The 18,332-nt window shown below is 34.6% G+C and overlaps 1 protein-coding gene across 1 annotated transcript in view; it reads right to left on the bottom strand.

Moving 5' to 3' along the window:
- Window positions 1-5,852: 5,852 nt before the first annotated feature.
- The window catches only part of PCM1 (pericentriolar material 1), a 52,048-nt gene continuing 39,568 nt past the window's right edge, over window positions 5,853-18,332 (bottom strand). Inside the window, exons 27-41 of the mRNA XM_070949054.1 lie at window positions 17,852-18,024; window positions 17,628-17,756; window positions 16,690-16,810; window positions 15,535-15,675; window positions 15,152-15,285; window positions 14,684-14,818; window positions 13,614-13,778; window positions 12,456-12,515; window positions 11,748-11,877; window positions 10,474-10,631; window positions 9,998-10,073; window positions 8,758-9,014; window positions 8,349-8,441; window positions 8,110-8,233; window positions 5,853-6,856 (exon numbers count right to left, since the gene is read on the bottom strand). Of these exons, the coding sequence (XP_070805155.1) occupies window positions 6,831-6,856; window positions 8,110-8,233; window positions 8,349-8,441; window positions 8,758-9,014; window positions 9,998-10,073; window positions 10,474-10,631; window positions 11,748-11,877; window positions 12,456-12,515; window positions 13,614-13,778; window positions 14,684-14,818; window positions 15,152-15,285; window positions 15,535-15,675; window positions 16,690-16,810; window positions 17,628-17,756; window positions 17,852-18,024 (1,922 nt within the window). The 3' untranslated portion in view covers window positions 5,853-6,830. The remainder of the gene's footprint in view (window positions 6,857-8,109; window positions 8,234-8,348; window positions 8,442-8,757; window positions 9,015-9,997; window positions 10,074-10,473; window positions 10,632-11,747; window positions 11,878-12,455; window positions 12,516-13,613; window positions 13,779-14,683; window positions 14,819-15,151; window positions 15,286-15,534; window positions 15,676-16,689; window positions 16,811-17,627; window positions 17,757-17,851; window positions 18,025-18,332) is intronic.

Raw genomic sequence — 18,332 nt, forward strand, 5'->3', positions numbered from 1 at the left:
CTTATTGAAAGGAAGTGATATTGCACTGATAAACAGTGTGTTGCTGCAACTTCCAAATAACTTTTCTTTCAGTGTTTACTTGTGTAACATTTCTCATAAATTAAGCATAGGATCCAGCTAATACATGAATCAGTTTTATTACTTGACTGATTCATAAATTAAGCTTGGTATCTTTTGATAATTTAAAAAATAGCCCTTTTAAAGCCACCCATGCCCATATTTCATTGATTTGTTTGGTATCGGCAAACAATTCTATTATAGTTTGTATGAAGTTGAAGGGATGGGAAAGGCAGAGTAGTCTTCAAGGCATCTGTAAATGTTGAAAGTTTGGAGACTCTCCTGAAAAGCACACTGGTGCTTTACTCCCAGGCATGGGAGATTACCTGGGTGAGGTAAGTAAATGTTGGTACAGGAGAGAGCTTAATGTTTGAGGACTTAATGCTAAATAATCCAAATGATGTGAACTAACCTGATGCTCTCTCATCTACAATTTTTATTTACTGCCTTAATGAGCAAGAATTTGCTTTCACCCAACAAAGCTTTTCTAAATGACTGAGATGTATTTCCATAGCATGTTTAACTTGCTCCACTTACTGGTTTAACAGATCCCACTCTATTGCATTTTATAGCCTACACATACCATGAGTAGGATGTAAAATGAATATTTGCTCTTTGATCTTTTTAAAGATTCATTACATCTCATTAAAGTTGTTAGATCAAGTCTTTCCAGTTGTGGTAAATTGTTATCTATTAATCAAGTAAATCTTTTAAAATGTTTTATCAGGCAAATAATGTTGCATTCCTGAGTGGGTAAGATATTCCACTTAAGCCTTTATATTTAAGAGCTGTGCTTAGCTCTGGTCAGTGACTGATATAATTCAAGGACCTTGAACTTATTTAGCATCTCTGCAAAGCAATTCTTCCTAGAGTATTAAATTATAGATAGGTTTTATATCTGAATCTATTTGCACTCTTAAAACCTTGGGAGTGCACTCTGATGTGTTCCACAGCCATGCTGTTGGTGCATTGTGTATACATCCCCCCCAAAAATCAATGTTCATTCAGAAGGAAGCAAAGACTGGCTACTCCCATTAGCTCCCTCCCTTCCCGAATTAAAAAGAATTCACTCAATTATATTCCTAAAAGTTGTGTTTCCTAAATGAGATGTCTCATTCTGTACATACGCTACCCAGTGAATTCCCAAAAATTTGTTAAATTTCATCTGTCTTTGAATTAAGCATGCCTAAATCTGCTGATTTCAACATTTCTCACACTGGTAGGACCAGTTTTGCTTCAGTTTAATTCTCAGGGCATCTTTTATCTGCAAACTTAAACTGGCTAAAGGGTTTACAGTATTCAACACAATGCCCAATTATGAGCTTATCCAATTTGCTACATCACTAAAACTGTCTTGGCTTGCACATTCCACTATCCATAATCCATGGTTTACAATTAAGCATGGTTCTAAACACCCACACCTTTTTGGCTTAATGCAGTCAGTGATCTCTGCTTTTTTTGCCTAGGGATGTGGCAAGGGCCTTTATGCCTAGATAATTTAATACTTCCAAGGATATTATTGCAACGTGGCAGGACAGCTTATATACTTGTTGGCTTATTTCTTGCCTCTATACCCAGGTCCTACTCCATTTTAAATAATGGAAATCAGAATTATCCCAGAAAATTAAAAAGGCTAACTGTTCTAAGCCGGATACACAAATGAAGATTACTTTATTAACAAGCAGATGCAATTAGGTAAAGAACAGAGGTGGTATTCAGCAGGTTCTGATCAGTTCTGGAGAACCAGTAGCAGAAATTTTAAGTAGTTTGGAGAACCAGAAAACATTGCCTCTAATTGGCCCCGCCCCCATCTATTCTCTGCCGAGTCCCAGCTGACTGGGAGGAAATGGGGATTTTGCAGTAACCTTCCCCTGCCATGTCCACCAAGCCATTCCCACAGAACCGGTAGTAAAAAAATTTTTGAATCCCACCACTGGTAGAGATATCGCCACCACCACTCATCTTCCACACTAGATCCAGCTAAATCAGTTTCCCCTTGACTGCATAAAACAATGTCACCCTTTCCAAACTATGGTCTGCTTAATAGATTACACTGTATTGGTCTTTCAGATACACAGTAGATGTGTTGGGGCTATAGCCTATGTGGCAGAAGATGATGGCCAGGGTAGTTCAAGGCTCTAGGAAGCGTTCACTGCTAATGGAGCACCACAGCAGAGTATAGGTCAACCATAAGCTTCTGGCCCTCAAGTTACACACTGAAAAGGGTCTCCAGTTACACAAAACACTAGTCTGAAATAGTGGAAATAGCCAGTCAATTTTTAGGTACAACCATACTGAAACATGTTTCATCATACTGTAGTATATTAATAAGCCAAAACTGGTTAGGTTTGCAAATATCACTGGCTAACAAAAGATAATTCCTGGGATAACACAGCAGGCTTAATTTATCAGCAAACCTTTATGGCTTTGAAAACACTTTGAAAATTCTGCACTGTGAAGAATTAAAAAATAATAAACATAAAAAATATGTTGAAGACAGACTGTATGAAAAAGAAATGTATTCCATATTGTAATGTCAGGGCCCTTTCTGCATTTTGTAAGTAAACAGGTACTGTAATATAGAAATACTCTTTTTCAATATGGTAATGAAGGATCGTGCTTCAAAAGTGGGGAATTTTTTTCTGCTATAGCACTGGCGTCAAACTCGATCACATCATGTGACATACTGTGATGTATCGCAACATTTGCCTTTGCAGAGCCGGGGTGGGCGTGGCATGCACGTGATGCATCCAGCCCACAGGCTGCCAGTTTGACAGGCCTGTGCTAGAGTGCCTATTTCTTCTGAAGTGACGGAAATCCATCTAGGTAACAACACCCACTTCTTGTCTCCTAGGCATTAAAAAAAAGGAAGAAATATAAAGAGCTTTTCTGACCCACAGGCCCAGGGAATGAGAAAGGAGGATTGAAATCTCATTATTGAGCTCTCTTAAGGAAGAAGTCATTACAGTATTGATCAGACAACTGAGCAATGCAAGCTCAAGGAAGCAACCTCCACCGGGGTGAAATCTACTTACCTTCCTTATCAGTTCGGAAGTGCATGCGCCCCGCCCGCACGCATCACATGCACGTGCAGACCCTCTGTGCATGTGCAAAACATTCTGCGCATGCGCAGAGGGTTAAAAACACATTACTTCCTGGTTAAAACCAGGAAGTAACAACACCCGGGTGGGTGGGTGGAGCCTCGCACCGCCATCGCTACCAGTTCTCTGAACAACCTGCCACAATCACTACCGGATCGCCCAATCCGGCCCAAACCGGGAGCATATCACCCCTGACCTCCATCAATACTTATTTAAACTTGAGACTGAATTGAGCTTTTATTTTATTCCTTTACAAAAACCTACTGAAGGTGATTTCAAAATGTAGTCACTTCTGCTGAATGTAGTCTTTCCAAATGGGGTATGATAGATGAGTGGATGTGTGCCTGTACATACGCCCCTGCTTGCTATACATTCACAATACTGCAGGCTATAAATTCTTAAGAGCTCTTTTGGGAGTAGCCACATATCCTTCTGCGCAGAGACTGGTATTCAACCTATTAAGTAAGCATCATAATTAGACCCTTTAAGAACTTGAACAAGGTAAAATTCCTTTAAGATCTAGTTATCTAAACTTTTACTATTATAGCTATTTACTATTATATAGCTATAATATACTATTATAATTCCCAGCCTGGAGCTCACCAAATGTTTATTACTACCATACTACCACTTTTCCTATTGCACCGAAGTTCATGATATTGGTAAGCCAGTGCACACTGTAGTGTAACGTATGTGTCATGTTGATTTGTAGAAAAATGATAGGGGGTACTCCACTGAAGAATGCTGACCTGGTGGCTAGCCATGCAGTTATGCTAAGCCATAAAAAGGATCAAAGCTTTCCAAGAGAATATATGTGTTGATGCTGTTTCCATCTCTACTGAATGCAATATAATGGCTGGATCTCATTGCTAATTCTCTGGGAATTTGTCACACATTTTCCACTCATTTCCCTTGATCAGGGGTCTGCAACCTTAAACACTCAAAGAGCCATTTGGACCCATTTCCGACAGAAAACCACACTGGGAGCCACAAAGCCCTTTCCGTGCCTAACTATTTCTTGAGCGGCCACAGAACTAGCATATGTAGCTGAATTAAATGTTCTGTTTTCTTCTGAAACTTTCTTTTCTTGGATTTATCCATGGCTGGCCTACCAGGGGTTGAAAAGCTCAATAAATTGTGTGCCGGCGGGTGTCACACATTGGCAGTTGTGATACATATTTTGAGTGACGGAGCCACAGCAGTGGGTGAAAGAGCCACATGTGGCTCCAGAGCCGCAGATTGCTGACCCCTGCCCTTGATATATACATACTGTATTTTTTGGAGTATAAGACACACCTTTTTCCCCCCAAAAAAGAGGATGAAAATCTGGGTGCGTCTTATACTCCGAATGTAGCCCCACCCAGCCTCACAAAAGGAGATTTTAAAGGCTGAATGAAGCCTCTGAAAGAAGCTTCAGGAAAAAAAAACCTCTGAAAGGCTTTTATCTAAAATAATATGGCAAGCAGCAAAAGAAGAATCAGTAAAAGTTCTAACCAAACAAATCTGGAGAATGACAAAAATAACCAACAGATTGGAAGAGGTTAATCTATATACCAATACCAAAGAAAAGAGACTGAACAGAGTACAGACAGTCCTTCAGAAAAAAAGCCTCTGAAAGAAGCTTCAGGAAAAAAGCCTTTTTCCTGAAGCTCTGTTTCGGAGGCTTTCAGAGGCAGAAAAAAAAGTTGTTTTTTCTGAAGCAGTGTTTCAGAGGCAGAAAAAAAAAGCAAGACACAGAGCTCACAACCAAGGAACCTGTTGCTAAAATTCACCTCTGGAAACAGCTGATTGGGGGTATTCTAGGAGGCAGATCCACCCACCAATCAGCTTTTTTCTTATTTTCCTCCCCAAAAACTAAGGTGCATCTTATACTCTGGTGCGTCTTATACTCTGAAAAGTACAGTATTAATTTCTTAAATGAGACTTCAAAACATAAGTATTCATTTCTTAGTGAGACTTCTAGATGACTGCATTTTACAAAATTCTGCATCTTTGTTTCTGTGTTTATTTTCTAACAATCCCTACAAAGCCTGTAGATATTAATGGAAGACCATGGCATTTTTACCAAGTACCTGATTTTGGTTTCTATTGAGTGGAATGTTCTTGTTGCTACTCAAGTTTAAGCATAAACATACACATAGTCTTCTCAAAACAGAAGAATTTGTGCATTTGCACTTCTGAGTTGAGCTAAGACTAAACAAGGTACAATTAAATACTTAATATGTTAATCTTTAAAAGTATTCACTTCCCAACCCCAGGGATGTTTGTAGGCACTGCCCTTTTTGCCTTACAATACTTTGATCCACTCTGTGCATCATTCACTTGAATAGCAATAGACTTTTAAGGCAACATCTGATTTTACATAGTAGGATCAAACTGTGTTTACAAGGGGAAAAATTACTAATGATACAAAAAAAGGAATACATTATTTCAAATACATTCTATCCAGGTTGGTAAGGCATCACTGGTATTTTCATAGAACAAAATTAGGCATTAGTGCTGTCCTGCACATTCATGGCAAGAAGGAATTTCATACTGTTGTAACAAAAATAACGTTCTCATCATTCCAATTTTGGGAACAGAGGACTCTGGATTTAGATATATTTTCACACAATATTTTATAACAAAATGAACAGTTGTATTCAGAAGAAACAGTTTCTAAAGGGTACAAAAAACCGGTGAAGAATTCTGAAGTGGTTGAAATAACGATATATTTAATATATTTAACTTTCCTTACATTTTCTGGGCTAGTCCATTTAATCAAAATATTTAATCAAAAAGAAGAAAATATTGTATATACAACTGTTTATACACCATATGGAGATGGTGTAAAGGAGTAAGTTGGTCAGTTCTTACATACAAATACAAAGCTGAAATTGGTTTGGGATACTGTCCCAAAACTATGTCCACAGGCAATCACCTCAGTCATTTTGAGCTAAAGATTTATGATGACCAATGAAATGGTTGAGAGCACAATCATTAGAGATCTAATATATGTTATAAGGACAAAGAATTATTGTGTTATATGTGCTAAGAGATTATTATTATTATGACCACTATTTAGAAAATTTTTATTTCAATCTGATCTTTTTACTATAGTTTTTATTACTCCTCATTCTCTCTTTGCCCTGTAAATCTCTTTCTGATAAAATAATTATAGCTCAGTATAGCTTACACTGCAGTAAATTTGTCAGTTTTTAAGGTACCCCAATATACAGGAAGAGCAAAACATTGCTCTGGTATTGCAAGAAGAGCAAAACATTGAAGAGCATCTTTGGATCAAGCCCATTATTGTATGATGAGAACTCAGTAACACTTTTATAAACAAGCTAGCAATAAACTGTTTTTAAAAATCAACACTCTATTATTACTCATGGCTCATCTTAGCTTCATATAGCATTGTCCAAAACACACCTACATACAAGTCAAACTTTTTTTAAAACTACATGGTAAAATTGCTAAATCACAATAATAAAAACATAAGAACTGCAGCCAGGTTGAAAGTTAGCTGTTTGAACTTTTATGAGAAAAAATTAGCAAGCCTATTCTAAAAGGCAGTGTGTGAAAAACTACTTTACATTTTATACAGATTAGAACACATGAAACGTAGTAGTGATTTTCTATTTGCATTTATCAATGAATTAGGCCACAGAAACGTTCCAGAGGTCATTTTCATGCACTTTGAGCTCCAACAATCTCTGAAAAAGGAAAATAAAAAGTAACTATTTATCAACAATACAAAATACATCTTTGTACCGAAACCAGCTTTAACAAAGGTGTTTTGTAAACTACAAATATATATGATCAGACAACATGAGTTCGTTATTCTCATTGTGAAGATGAGAGTTTATTGTTCCCTACAATTAATACAAATCAATGTAAATAGGTAATAATTTTCGGTACGTCAAGAAACAGTTTAATAATTCAATAATAGTAGAAAACAAAATAGATTATCACGGTGCAAAATTTGTCCATCTAGAACAGAATGTTCTGGAAATTCTGGAAAGTTCCAGTCTCTCTCCTAAACATCCTTGACCCTCCTCCTAAGCAGGGTTTTTGGGGATAGTTCAAAAATTTCCAGAAGTAACTTTTTTAAACAGGCAGCATTTTGCAATGTTGAATTGTTTCTAGTTTGGAAATTATTAAATATACCTGGGAATAGTTTAATTTAGTGGTTAAGGTACCAAGCTAGAAAGCAGGAGACTATGAGTTTTATTCCCACCTTAGCCACAAAAGCCAGCTAGGTGACTTTGGGCCAGTCACTCTCTCTCAACCCAACTCACCTCACAAAGTTGTTGTGATGGGGAAAATAGGAGGAAGAAGGTGCATTGGGTATGTTCATCACTTTGAATTATTTGTAAAAATAACAAAGGCAGGCTATGAATAATTAAAAAATGAAAAAATGTGAAGGCCCAGAATGGAACATTCCAGAGTTCTCTAGGCCAGTGAATTTTGTACATTTCTAAGAAAGGATAGAACCTGTTCAACTAAATTTCACTTTGTTAACTGGTTCACAACCATAGCAAGACAAATGTAACTGTAAAATGTAAAATGTTAACTGTTCTCCGACTTGAGCTTGATTCCTGGTCATTTCACTATATAGTTCTGTTGGGCAATGATTCAGGAATGGTTTTTTATTGCCTTATTCTGGGAAGTTTCTTTCACTTCCCAGTGTTGCCTTCAGCTCTGGTGTTTCTTGATGATTTGCCACTCAAGTATAACAACCTCCTCTTTCTTTTTTAGGATAACTAAAGTCACCAAGCTATTATAGAGATATGCATATTATTTCAGTTAGGGTTAAGGTTAGGGTTAGCTTTAAGTTTGAATGCAGAACAAAACTAAAAATATTTATGCAATTTTCCTAGTTCTAAAGTCTACAATCTGCATCAAGTAAACTAATTGTATCAGCAGGAGTAGGATAAGCAAAACTAAAGTAATCAAAGATTCTCACCAGGTTCCTTCAACATTTGAGGATCTCCTACTAATTCCTCACCCTGCCTTTCTGCTTCAGCTAGAATTTCTTCAGTGATACTATTTGTCTGAGACTCTGCCATCATTTTTTTCATTAGTTCTTCCTGAAAATGGATCACAAGAGTAATTCTCACAATTTACTAGTCTTGTCCACTTGTTCTACACCATGCTCTTAAAAATAACCTTTTTGCTTTGTATATTTCTTAGCATAACATTTACCTCTGAGTAGACTGCAAGTTTAAGCGGTATGTCTTCAAGTTTAACAAAGTCATCTTCATCAGATTTCTGACTCACATTTCCAGAACCAGTTTCCTATAGAGAGAATAGTTCTAATTTAATTATTTATTTGTAAAATGTATAACTTGACTTTTTTCCAAGAGCTCAAGGAGGTCCCCCAAACATAATATATAATTTTATATATTTCATTAAAATAATTACTTATTGACCACTTCTTGTTATGAACAGATATAATCTTTCAGTAGAACCAATGTAACTGAACTAAACTAAAACTAAACAATAAAACTGAAATCCAAAAGAAGCATTCTAGGTAGAAAATTCTCCAACCATGCATTCTTGAGGCTCATATCATATATTTATATTATATTTAAAAGACAAAAGCACTACATACATATTCATTAACCAATACAGGAGATTCTGTATCAGGACTGCCAACTACAGAGCTTTCAGGTGTTCCCGATGATGATTTTGAGTCTCCACATATTGCGTCTATAGCTTTGTTTTCATTTTCTGCTAATGGAGAGTTTGTTTTTTCAGTAGCTAATTTAATGTTGGCATTAAAATCTTCAGCAACTCTAACAACTAAGGACTGCTTTTCTTCTGTAAGATTAAGATACTGAGGTACAATAGCAGGTATATTTTGATCATCTGAAAAACAAACAATATTTGATTAGGTTGCTTGCAAAGACTGGGGATTTTATAACAGTTTACACAAAAAAAAAACAGTTTGTGACTATGGAAAACATTTCAAAAGATTACATTAAAAGATAACATATATTTTATAGAAACGATCATGTTGAATAATTTAAAACTGATCTGGTATAAGTAACTCAAAACTTCAATATGCTGACTTCAGTTAAACATATTAAGACATAGACATATTGTTAAGATGGTCCAAGATTGCAGTCTTAGAGGCTGAAAGAATAACACATTGTGTCATTTTGTCAATTAGTTTATAGTCTGAATCCAGACTGCACCAAGAATTCATGCTATATTACAAAATATTAAGACTTTGAATAATAAGCAAAAAATAATACTTGAACAATTTATATAGAAACAGCAGTCTACTTGTGGCCCGAAAATTATTAATATGAAGTTTCTAAGCAAAAACTTAATATAAATCAACTTGTTTTGTCCATCTTTCTCTTGTTCTCCTTCCGCTATTTAATTAATTTTCTTTGACCTATTTACTAGTTTTAATAAAGCCAAAATAAATGTAGATCTTATTAATGTTACTTAAATTTTCAAATCTAAAAGCATGAAATCTTAAAATCCTACTCTGAAAAAGTAGGATACATTTAATAAACTCTGAAGTAAGAGTGCTGCCACGCCATAGAATCCTTTGTGTTCTGTTTAGTAAGCATAAAGTATTCATAAAATAAGCACTAATGAGTAATACCTAGCTTTTATTTAACTTCCGTATAATTAACATAAGAGAAAGCAATTATTTTTATGAGTGCATTTCTGTATTTCAATAGAATATATCTTTCTAATCATCAAAACATTTGTGAATTAATTCTACTCCGGCCCAAACCAAGCATCATCTAATTGCACAAAAATTTCAGATGATTTATCTTTTTTCCTAAGAACAAAAAATACCTTGTAAATAAGTTTTTCTATATTCATTTTACCTTTAGTATTTACAGAGTCTTGTTCAGAAGATAAAGTTTGACACACATTTGGATTTTCTGATATGGACTGTGAAATCTGTGACAAAATAAATTTATTTACTATTTTGACTCATTTAAACATTAATTATTTCGTATTAATTAAAGCTCCAATCTTATCCTGAAACATATGAAGAATCTTAAATTCAGTGTTAATAGTAATGTTCTGCTTCAACTAGTTTAGCAAGCAGGAGAATATTCATTCATTTAAAACAATTTTCTAATACATTACATTATTACCGATTAAAAATCCCCATCAAACTTCCAGTCTTCTTGTTTGAAAAGCTATTGTATTCTTTCTTAGTAACTTTAAATTTTACAGTTTTACCACAATTTTACCACTATAGCATAGTTCTAGATTTTCTAAATAATTATGTTAATAAATCTTTCCAAAGAATGAAAACCTGTCTAGCATCAACACACACTCATTCTCTCAATACCTGTTCTTCTTCGTTTTCAGCTGTAGTTTCATTATTTGCCTGGAGGGAGGTTTGAACATCTACAGGTCCTTCTTCAAATTCATCTATTTCTTCGTCTTCATTTTCATCTTCTCCACTTCCATAATTAGTGAGAGCCTGAGTTTCTGCTTTAGATAAGCCTAGAATGTGTGAAATATACTCCAAACATAAAACAGACCACAATGACTAAATACATACCCAGAAACACAAATGTTAAAAGCCTTGGGTTGTTCTTTACCCCAGTGTGAGTTTAGAATAGTCTAAAGCATGGGTGTCACACTCGCTGTGTCACGTTGCCGTCACGTGACACAGAGAGACACAGCACGTTTTGCAATGTTTTTCCCATTCATGGAGCTGGAGTGTATGTGGCCTGCATGTGACGCATCTGGCCTGCGGGCTGCCAGTTTGACACCCCTGGTCTAAAGGGATATAGTACATTCCAAAGTCCTCTGAAATGGTCTGTTTCCAGTTTAAATTCTGAAAATCCTAAATCTTCTGTTTCAAAATAAACTACCAAGAGATATTAAACAGTGGAGAAGGAATTACTTGGGCTCAAGAAATACAAATCAAAGACTACTTTGAAGCATAGAACTACTGTTTGAGTCTTTAGATTCTAGCCTTGATTCTACAAATGTATATGCAAAATATTTTAGACACTGAATAGTGAGTAAGGCTAAAGCTGTGCATCATAGATGGATATCTTACGGCATAATTTTATGTTTATTTTAATTATCCAGAATGTGCAATATAGCATACTCCCAACTAAGTACAGACTGGATGGAAGTCAAAGCCTATTATACAAAGAAGCTACAAATGTTCAGCAATAATGGTATGTGCAGTACAATATTAAAAATGAATGTAAGTGTATTTCATTTCCTATTGGAGACACAAGAGTGAAAGAATGCTGTGGGAACAGTTCTTTTCATGCATGTAATCACCTTTGGAATGTAAGTATACCTCTGTTAAACCAGGCTCAAGGGCCAATCTAGTCATCATAACTTTACTTTAGACTAGCATCTATCGCATTTCATCTTAAACATAATTCAGGCTCAATAGGTGTAATAATCTATCTGATACATTTAACAATTGGATTGACAAACATGTGAATACATTTATCTATATTTATTTATTTAGCATACAGCAATTTATCTATAACAAGCTAGAAACAGAAGAGGAGAGAATTAGTGATCTTTCATTCCACTAACGCAGATGCTTGATTACATGAAATTATAATCAAAGCCATTAAAGTTGCTTACTTATGGAGACTGGACAATTTTCACTCTCTTCTTCCTGATCAGAAGGATCTGATCTTGTACTGATTGGAATTTCTCTGCTGAATATTGCAGGTTCATGAACTTGCTTAATAGTTTCAGTTTCATCTTTGTCCTAGAAATAAACAAAATTATTGTTATACAGAATAAAAGAACTTTAATTGTTTAAGATTTCTTTTTAGTGGGGGGAAAAAGGATGAATCCTATAATGTCTATTCTATAAAAGATTTTACAATTCTGCTCAAATTTATCATCTCTTCAAATACCACTTGGGGGGGGGAGATCTTGGAGTAAAGAATATGAAAACTTCTTAATGTGAAAGAACCTATTCAGCAACTATTATCATTGCTTATGAACCTCCAAGAAATATCTAGTTTGACTGCTGCTCAAAAACAATTTAGTTTAATTTTGCTGGCCACTCTCACTATTAAAAAATTAATCAATAAAAGCCCCAGCATCACCCCAAGTTAGAACAACCTCCTAAGCGCATTTCTACATGAGTGTATGAGTATTTGTGTTTGTGTGTATAGGATTAATAACTTCTCTGATCATTTGAGATAAATATTAAAAAGTTTGTTTATCTTTAAAAATTAATATAGTATTCATCAGAAATGATAAAACACCTTCAATTACAAAATCTGCAAAAATAAAGAAATAGAGGACATATTCGCCATTGCTTGAAAATTCCCTTACTTTGTCTTCATCAATATCTTCAGTAGATGAACATACTCCTTCTTCAAGTGATTTTTTTACCTAATAAATAGAAATTTGAAAGAATACTGGCTTCTGTTCAAACTAAATACCAACAACCAGATAAGATGGAAATATATAAATGAATTCTGAGCCATATATTCATTTTGCTGTGATTTTCTTTTTAGTTGGTAACTATTAAAGTATTACAATATTGTTTAACTAGATATTTTAGTTTTTTGCAGCTTTCCCTATTAGAACTGGCTATTAGATTGGCTGAACACTTTCTCTGCAGGCTCTGGATTGGTATGACAAAGATATAGTTGAGTGGTTAAATTTCCTTACAACTTAAAAATATAAAGGTCAGATGATTCAAATCCTATTGGGATGCTAATATTTTCAAACTCCTTGTCTTATGTCCAAGACAAAAGCAGAGTGAAACCTTAATGAATTGTAATAAATTAAAAAACTAAGGAACAAAGAACCATTCTATTCTTCTACTGTTCTACAAATAATATACTAAACTGAAGAATTTAAAGTACAAAGAACTGTCATAAATAACAGGATGTGGTCATATTATAGCAAGCTAAAGTTTTCATGGTAAAGACTCTGATACTGTTTGATATTAGAACAGAAAAAATTCTGCATCCTTTTACATCTGCAGTCTTACTAGTGACGAATAAAATAAAGCAAAATATACAACCTTCCTCAAAATTCATGAACACTCATTTCCAAAATATGCCATTTGTTTTCATTATTGCATACAGAAAGAAAAATGTCATTTATTAAGAATGTAAAATATGGTTTAATTTTGAAGCTGACTTACTTTCTAAGCTGAACAAAAATTCTCAAATAGAGGCTCTTAATAAATTCTTATTTATTATCAGATTAGCCCCCATCAGCCTCAGTCATTGTTTTTGGTGTTTGGAAACAATGGGAGCTACAAATGAAAATATCTGAGACCAAAACAAGTGGAAAAAATTGAATAGTTCATAACTGAATATCATTTGAGCTCAGGAAGAATACCGACAGTAAGAGAATGCATAGGAAAATATCAAAATTGAAATTTAACAGAATTTGAAATATATTAATATATCTACATTACATGAAACAAAATTTTATATTGGCCTCTTTAATATAAGATTATGCTATTCCACCTACTTCTATTTTTGGTTTACATTTTTGCTTTGCTGTCAGACTGTTATTATCCAAGTCTTGCATGAGTTTAAAAAAGGCTAATTCATTGAATAAGACTTCAGAAATCTCCACAAGAAGGTCCTCCCCACAATCCTTTAACTTTTTACCAGCAAATTTTGCCAGTGAATCCTGTCCAAAAAAGAGAAAAGAAAAGAAAAGAAAAGAAAAAGAAAAGAAAAAAGGTTTAATATATCTATTATGTTTAACTTTTATTCTTTCCCACCTCCTGATTATATTCAAGGTGGCTGACACAGCATTATTCAACTTTACTTCATAAATTAACATATTAGCTCAAAGGCTTAGCTAAGATCACTGAATGAGTTTATGGGTAAGCAAGGTTCTAAGGAATATAGCATTTTATTCTAAAGCAAAACAGACAAGAATTTGGATTAAGTTCTCCCCCATGTTTCTATTGTGATAGATACTACTTTTTCCAAATATTTTCTGATTGTATATTCCTTGTTTGATTAATTAATTAATGCGCCAATTTCTAAAGCAAAAATAGAAGGCATGAATGACAAGTGTTCCCAAAGAAGCTCTGTCAAAAGAAATGAGAGTTACATCACAATCCTTCTGACAGACTTTTCTACTTAAACTAACATTAAAAAATATAAAAAGGATTTGGACAATTCTCATTTTTAACCACTGAAGTAACATTTCAAATAATTTATCAAAAGTTTCATTAAAATATTCATTTTCTCACACTGTAAAGATGAGTATATTTTAAGTGTCAGCATTTACAAATCAGACAAATGCTATGGATTGCACTTTCCATACTTATACTTGAGTTGCCAGATTATTTAAGATCTCTTTCATATTAATTTTTCAAGAAATTATAAAGCGCTTAGCTTTGATTCAGTAGCTTAAGTGCTATATAAACAGATTTACTGAAGTGGTAAAAAAACAACTGCTATTATTGGCAGAAACATTCACTTCAGAATCAAGGTAAAATAATATTTCCAAAGCATTACCAGCACCATAGTGATTCTGAAAATAATCCTTATTTTTACGGAGCTCACAAATTGTATACTTGCCTGCAAAATGCTACCAAGTTGCTTATGAAATATCTTGACAAATTCTTTGCTTTCATCATTTTGTTGAGTAAGGGTTAAGACCATACGTTTTACAGCAGTCAAGAGTTGGGAAGTACATATTTCATCCATGTGTTCCTAGAAAGAATTCAGATTAAGTTTTATTTAAGCTAAGGATGTATGTATGAAAAAAGTAATTTAGTTTACATAACTTGATTATAATTTGCATATAAATAGAGATAAGAAAAAGATCAGAACTCAGTCAATCAGGGCTTCTTTAGAAAATACAGAATAGGAAGAAATATTCTAATTTTGGTAAGAAACACTTTTACTTTGAATATGGGATAAGTGAAGCACCACCTTCTCTACAGAGGAAATCAGCTGCTTCTTAAGAAAAATCTAGCTACAAGTTTCTGTAAGAGCAAATTCTTATTTTCTAACTGGCACTTACTGAAATCAACATTATAATACCTTCAGAAATGGAATAACTTCTTTCATAATTGCTTTAATTTGTCGATCCAGCTGCTGAGTATCTATTCGGGGGCAAGGAATAGAAGATACTTCAGTAGTCTGTGGTGCAGAATGGCTTTCAACTGCATCTGAACCTTTAAAAAAGTATGTTAATATTAATACTTTTTCCTCTCAAAAAAAATTTCGATATAAGTAAAAATTTCTGGATCTTTGATTACATACATTGTAAGTAAGCATACTAAAGAATAAAAAGTTCAATATAACAAGTGTATAGTCCCTGCCTTTTTTATACTAATTATATACAGTAAATACCAAAACATTTACATTCAAAAATCAGTGCTAATATAGCAGATAATACCCTGAAATATGCAACAAATTAATACCTTCCAATTTAGAAGAAGGAGCAGTCTGAAGATTACTACAGCAGCCATCCTCGGACTCAAGATTATCCTCAGCAGCTATTTTCATCCGTTCATATTCTCTCATTCTAGCCAATGCTTGGTCTAAATGAATCACAGTGTTGCCTATATATTGGCAAGAAAATCATATAAAATAAATCTTTTGGCACTGAAAATCAAATATTACCAGGTGCAAATTAAACATAGAACTGGAAAAAGAGGGACCAAGATTATTCTTAAGTATACCTGCCATTAAAAAACTACAATTAGGATAATCGGGACTTAATGACTGAACGCATGAAGAAGCTAACTACTATGGAGATTTATAATACTCTGAAGTTAATGCCTAACAGAAGGAATAATATTTTGCTCTATATATTAACAGTATTATGTTCTTTAATCTGTAACAATGGGTACAAATTCCAAGTCACTCCATTAGGTATAAAATGTATTTTCATAAAGCTGTGGCACTGCTCTATATCCAAAGCCAAACTCCTCTGGATAATTCTTGCTTAATTATTTGAGAAATAGAATGTGATAACAATCACAGTTCTTTTCTTTTTTTGAATGCTAAGACTAAAAGAGAATTTCAAGTTTGAAAAAGGGACAACCTGCACCAAAATGGACGTTAAGTGACTGATCATTGTCTAATCGATATCTAGTTGATTGTTCTGATCATGAAAATAACAAGAACAGGTGATCCACCTTTAACAACCACTTATTCTGCAGCTGTTCAAACTTGCAACATAACGTTGCAAGTTCTGGCTGGTGCTGTGCCCTTGTGGTCAAGTGATCACAATCGGTACTTGGCAACTGGTCCAGTTTTCTAATTATTGCAGCATTATACAATCACATTAGCACAATTTGTGACTTTTCCTGCCAGCTTCCTATAAGTAAAGTCAATGGGAAAATGGCAGGAAGTCAAAAGTCACAATCATGTGAGGTCATAGCTTAACGATCTGCACAATCCTTAACTATCAACAGTATCAGCAACAGAAATTGCTGAAGCCACATGTGACATTGCACTTTGTGCTGCATCACCTAGCGATGGAAATTCTGATCCCAGTTATAATTAATTGAGGACTATCTGTACTCCAATGTCAATGAATTGCAAACTGCAATTCTTAGGTTGGTGCTTACCAAGATCATCAGTAGCAAATGGTTCAAAATTTGAAGATGTAGATCTAGTACTGCCATTGTCTCTATCATTTTGTTCAGATTCTCTGCAAGCACCTTGGTCAAAATTCTTTGCAAATGTCTCCTTAAAAAAGACAACACAAAAATTTGGCAATGCTTTCCCATAATCAATCATCTTTTTACAATTTTATACACTACCGTTCCAGAATTTTAAGTAAGATTATTTTAAAATGGATTACTCAAATTTGATTCCCTGCAGGTATACTGACTTGTTAGCTAGGAATTATAGAAATTGAAGTGACATGCATATACAGTGACTGGGAAAGATAGTAAATGTGTTCAATAAGATCAAGCCTCCAACCATTTGCATAAATTGAACATATATATGTGTGTGTTTGTGCGTGAGAGAGAGAGGGTGGGAGGGAGGAATGGCTAGAAAGAGAACAGCAGTATACCCCCTCCTACCAAAAAACTGCTAGTAAAGAATGTGACTATAATTCAGGGGTGTCAAATTCAAGGCCCACGGGCTGGATCTTGCCTCTGCATCCCAGCACCCACCCAGGCGGGGGGGTGTCACTCCTGTCATCGCCAATTGCCACCACCGCTGTTCTGGAGGGGTGCTCTGCTGATCAGCTGCTTGGCAGCGAATGGCCCAGTGTTCCCTGGCAGCAGCAGTGACAGGTAGCAGTGGTGGCAAATGCTGCCACCACACCAACCCCCTTTCCCCCGCTGCAATATTCGTTCTATAAGATGCACAGATATTTTCCACTTACTTTTTTGGGGTAACTGTGTCTTACAATGCGAAAAATATGGTAACTCAGTAAAGTGGACAATTTAATTGTTCAATGAATTTTATGCTAAAAACTAAAACAAAAAATACACCTTTATTAAGTCAAAAATCAAACTTGATGTTAAAATATCCCAAGGTTTACATAACTTACATCATCAGTGGTTGCAAGACTTTCGCTGGGAGTAAGCTCTGAATTTGATCCTATCCAGGCATTTGAGTTCAGTTGCTTTGGACATTCTCCTCTCATATTATCTTCAGATGCATGCCTGGTCACTATGTCCTGTGTAAAGCAATAATTTTTGGCAGAAGTTTATTTTTCAGAAATTTAAAAAAAAAAATTAAAAAGGCAACCTCAAATCACAATTTTCTAAGTACCTGTAAAGCATACAGTGCTCTTTGCCTCAAATAATCTGTACTTAGCATCTGGAGTTCATGGAAAAGTTCAATTAGAAAATGAGGACGAGATTCATTTTGAGATATCAAAGTAGCCACTTCAGAATAAATGGTATCTCGTAAAGCTTCAAACATAGAAAGGTCACTGCCTGTTTCTGCAGAAAGATAGACAAAAATGTTATCTTAATATTAATTTTTTATTAGAACAAAAGTTTTGAGGAGAATATATAGCACAGTTGTGGTATGGTCACACCTTCTAGGAAGAAGGCAAATTCTTCAGCTTGAAAGGAAATGAGATATTCCTGTTCAGTGGTTAATGGTATTCTTTGCAGGATACTACCCTAGAGTTCCCTGATCTTGGTGAGGCAGTTGCTAAAAATATGAAAAGTCCTTGCATGTGAAGGGAATATAGAGCATGCCAAATATGATCCAAGTCATTTTGTACTTAATTTACATTTCTAAA

This window comes from Pituophis catenifer, unplaced genomic scaffold, assembly GCF_029215685.1.
Source record: "Pituophis catenifer annectens isolate HBS135680 unplaced genomic scaffold, rPitCat1.0.hap2 SCAF_8, whole genome shotgun sequence".
NCBI classification, from domain to species: Eukaryota; Metazoa; Chordata; class Lepidosauria; order Squamata; family Colubridae; genus Pituophis; species Pituophis catenifer.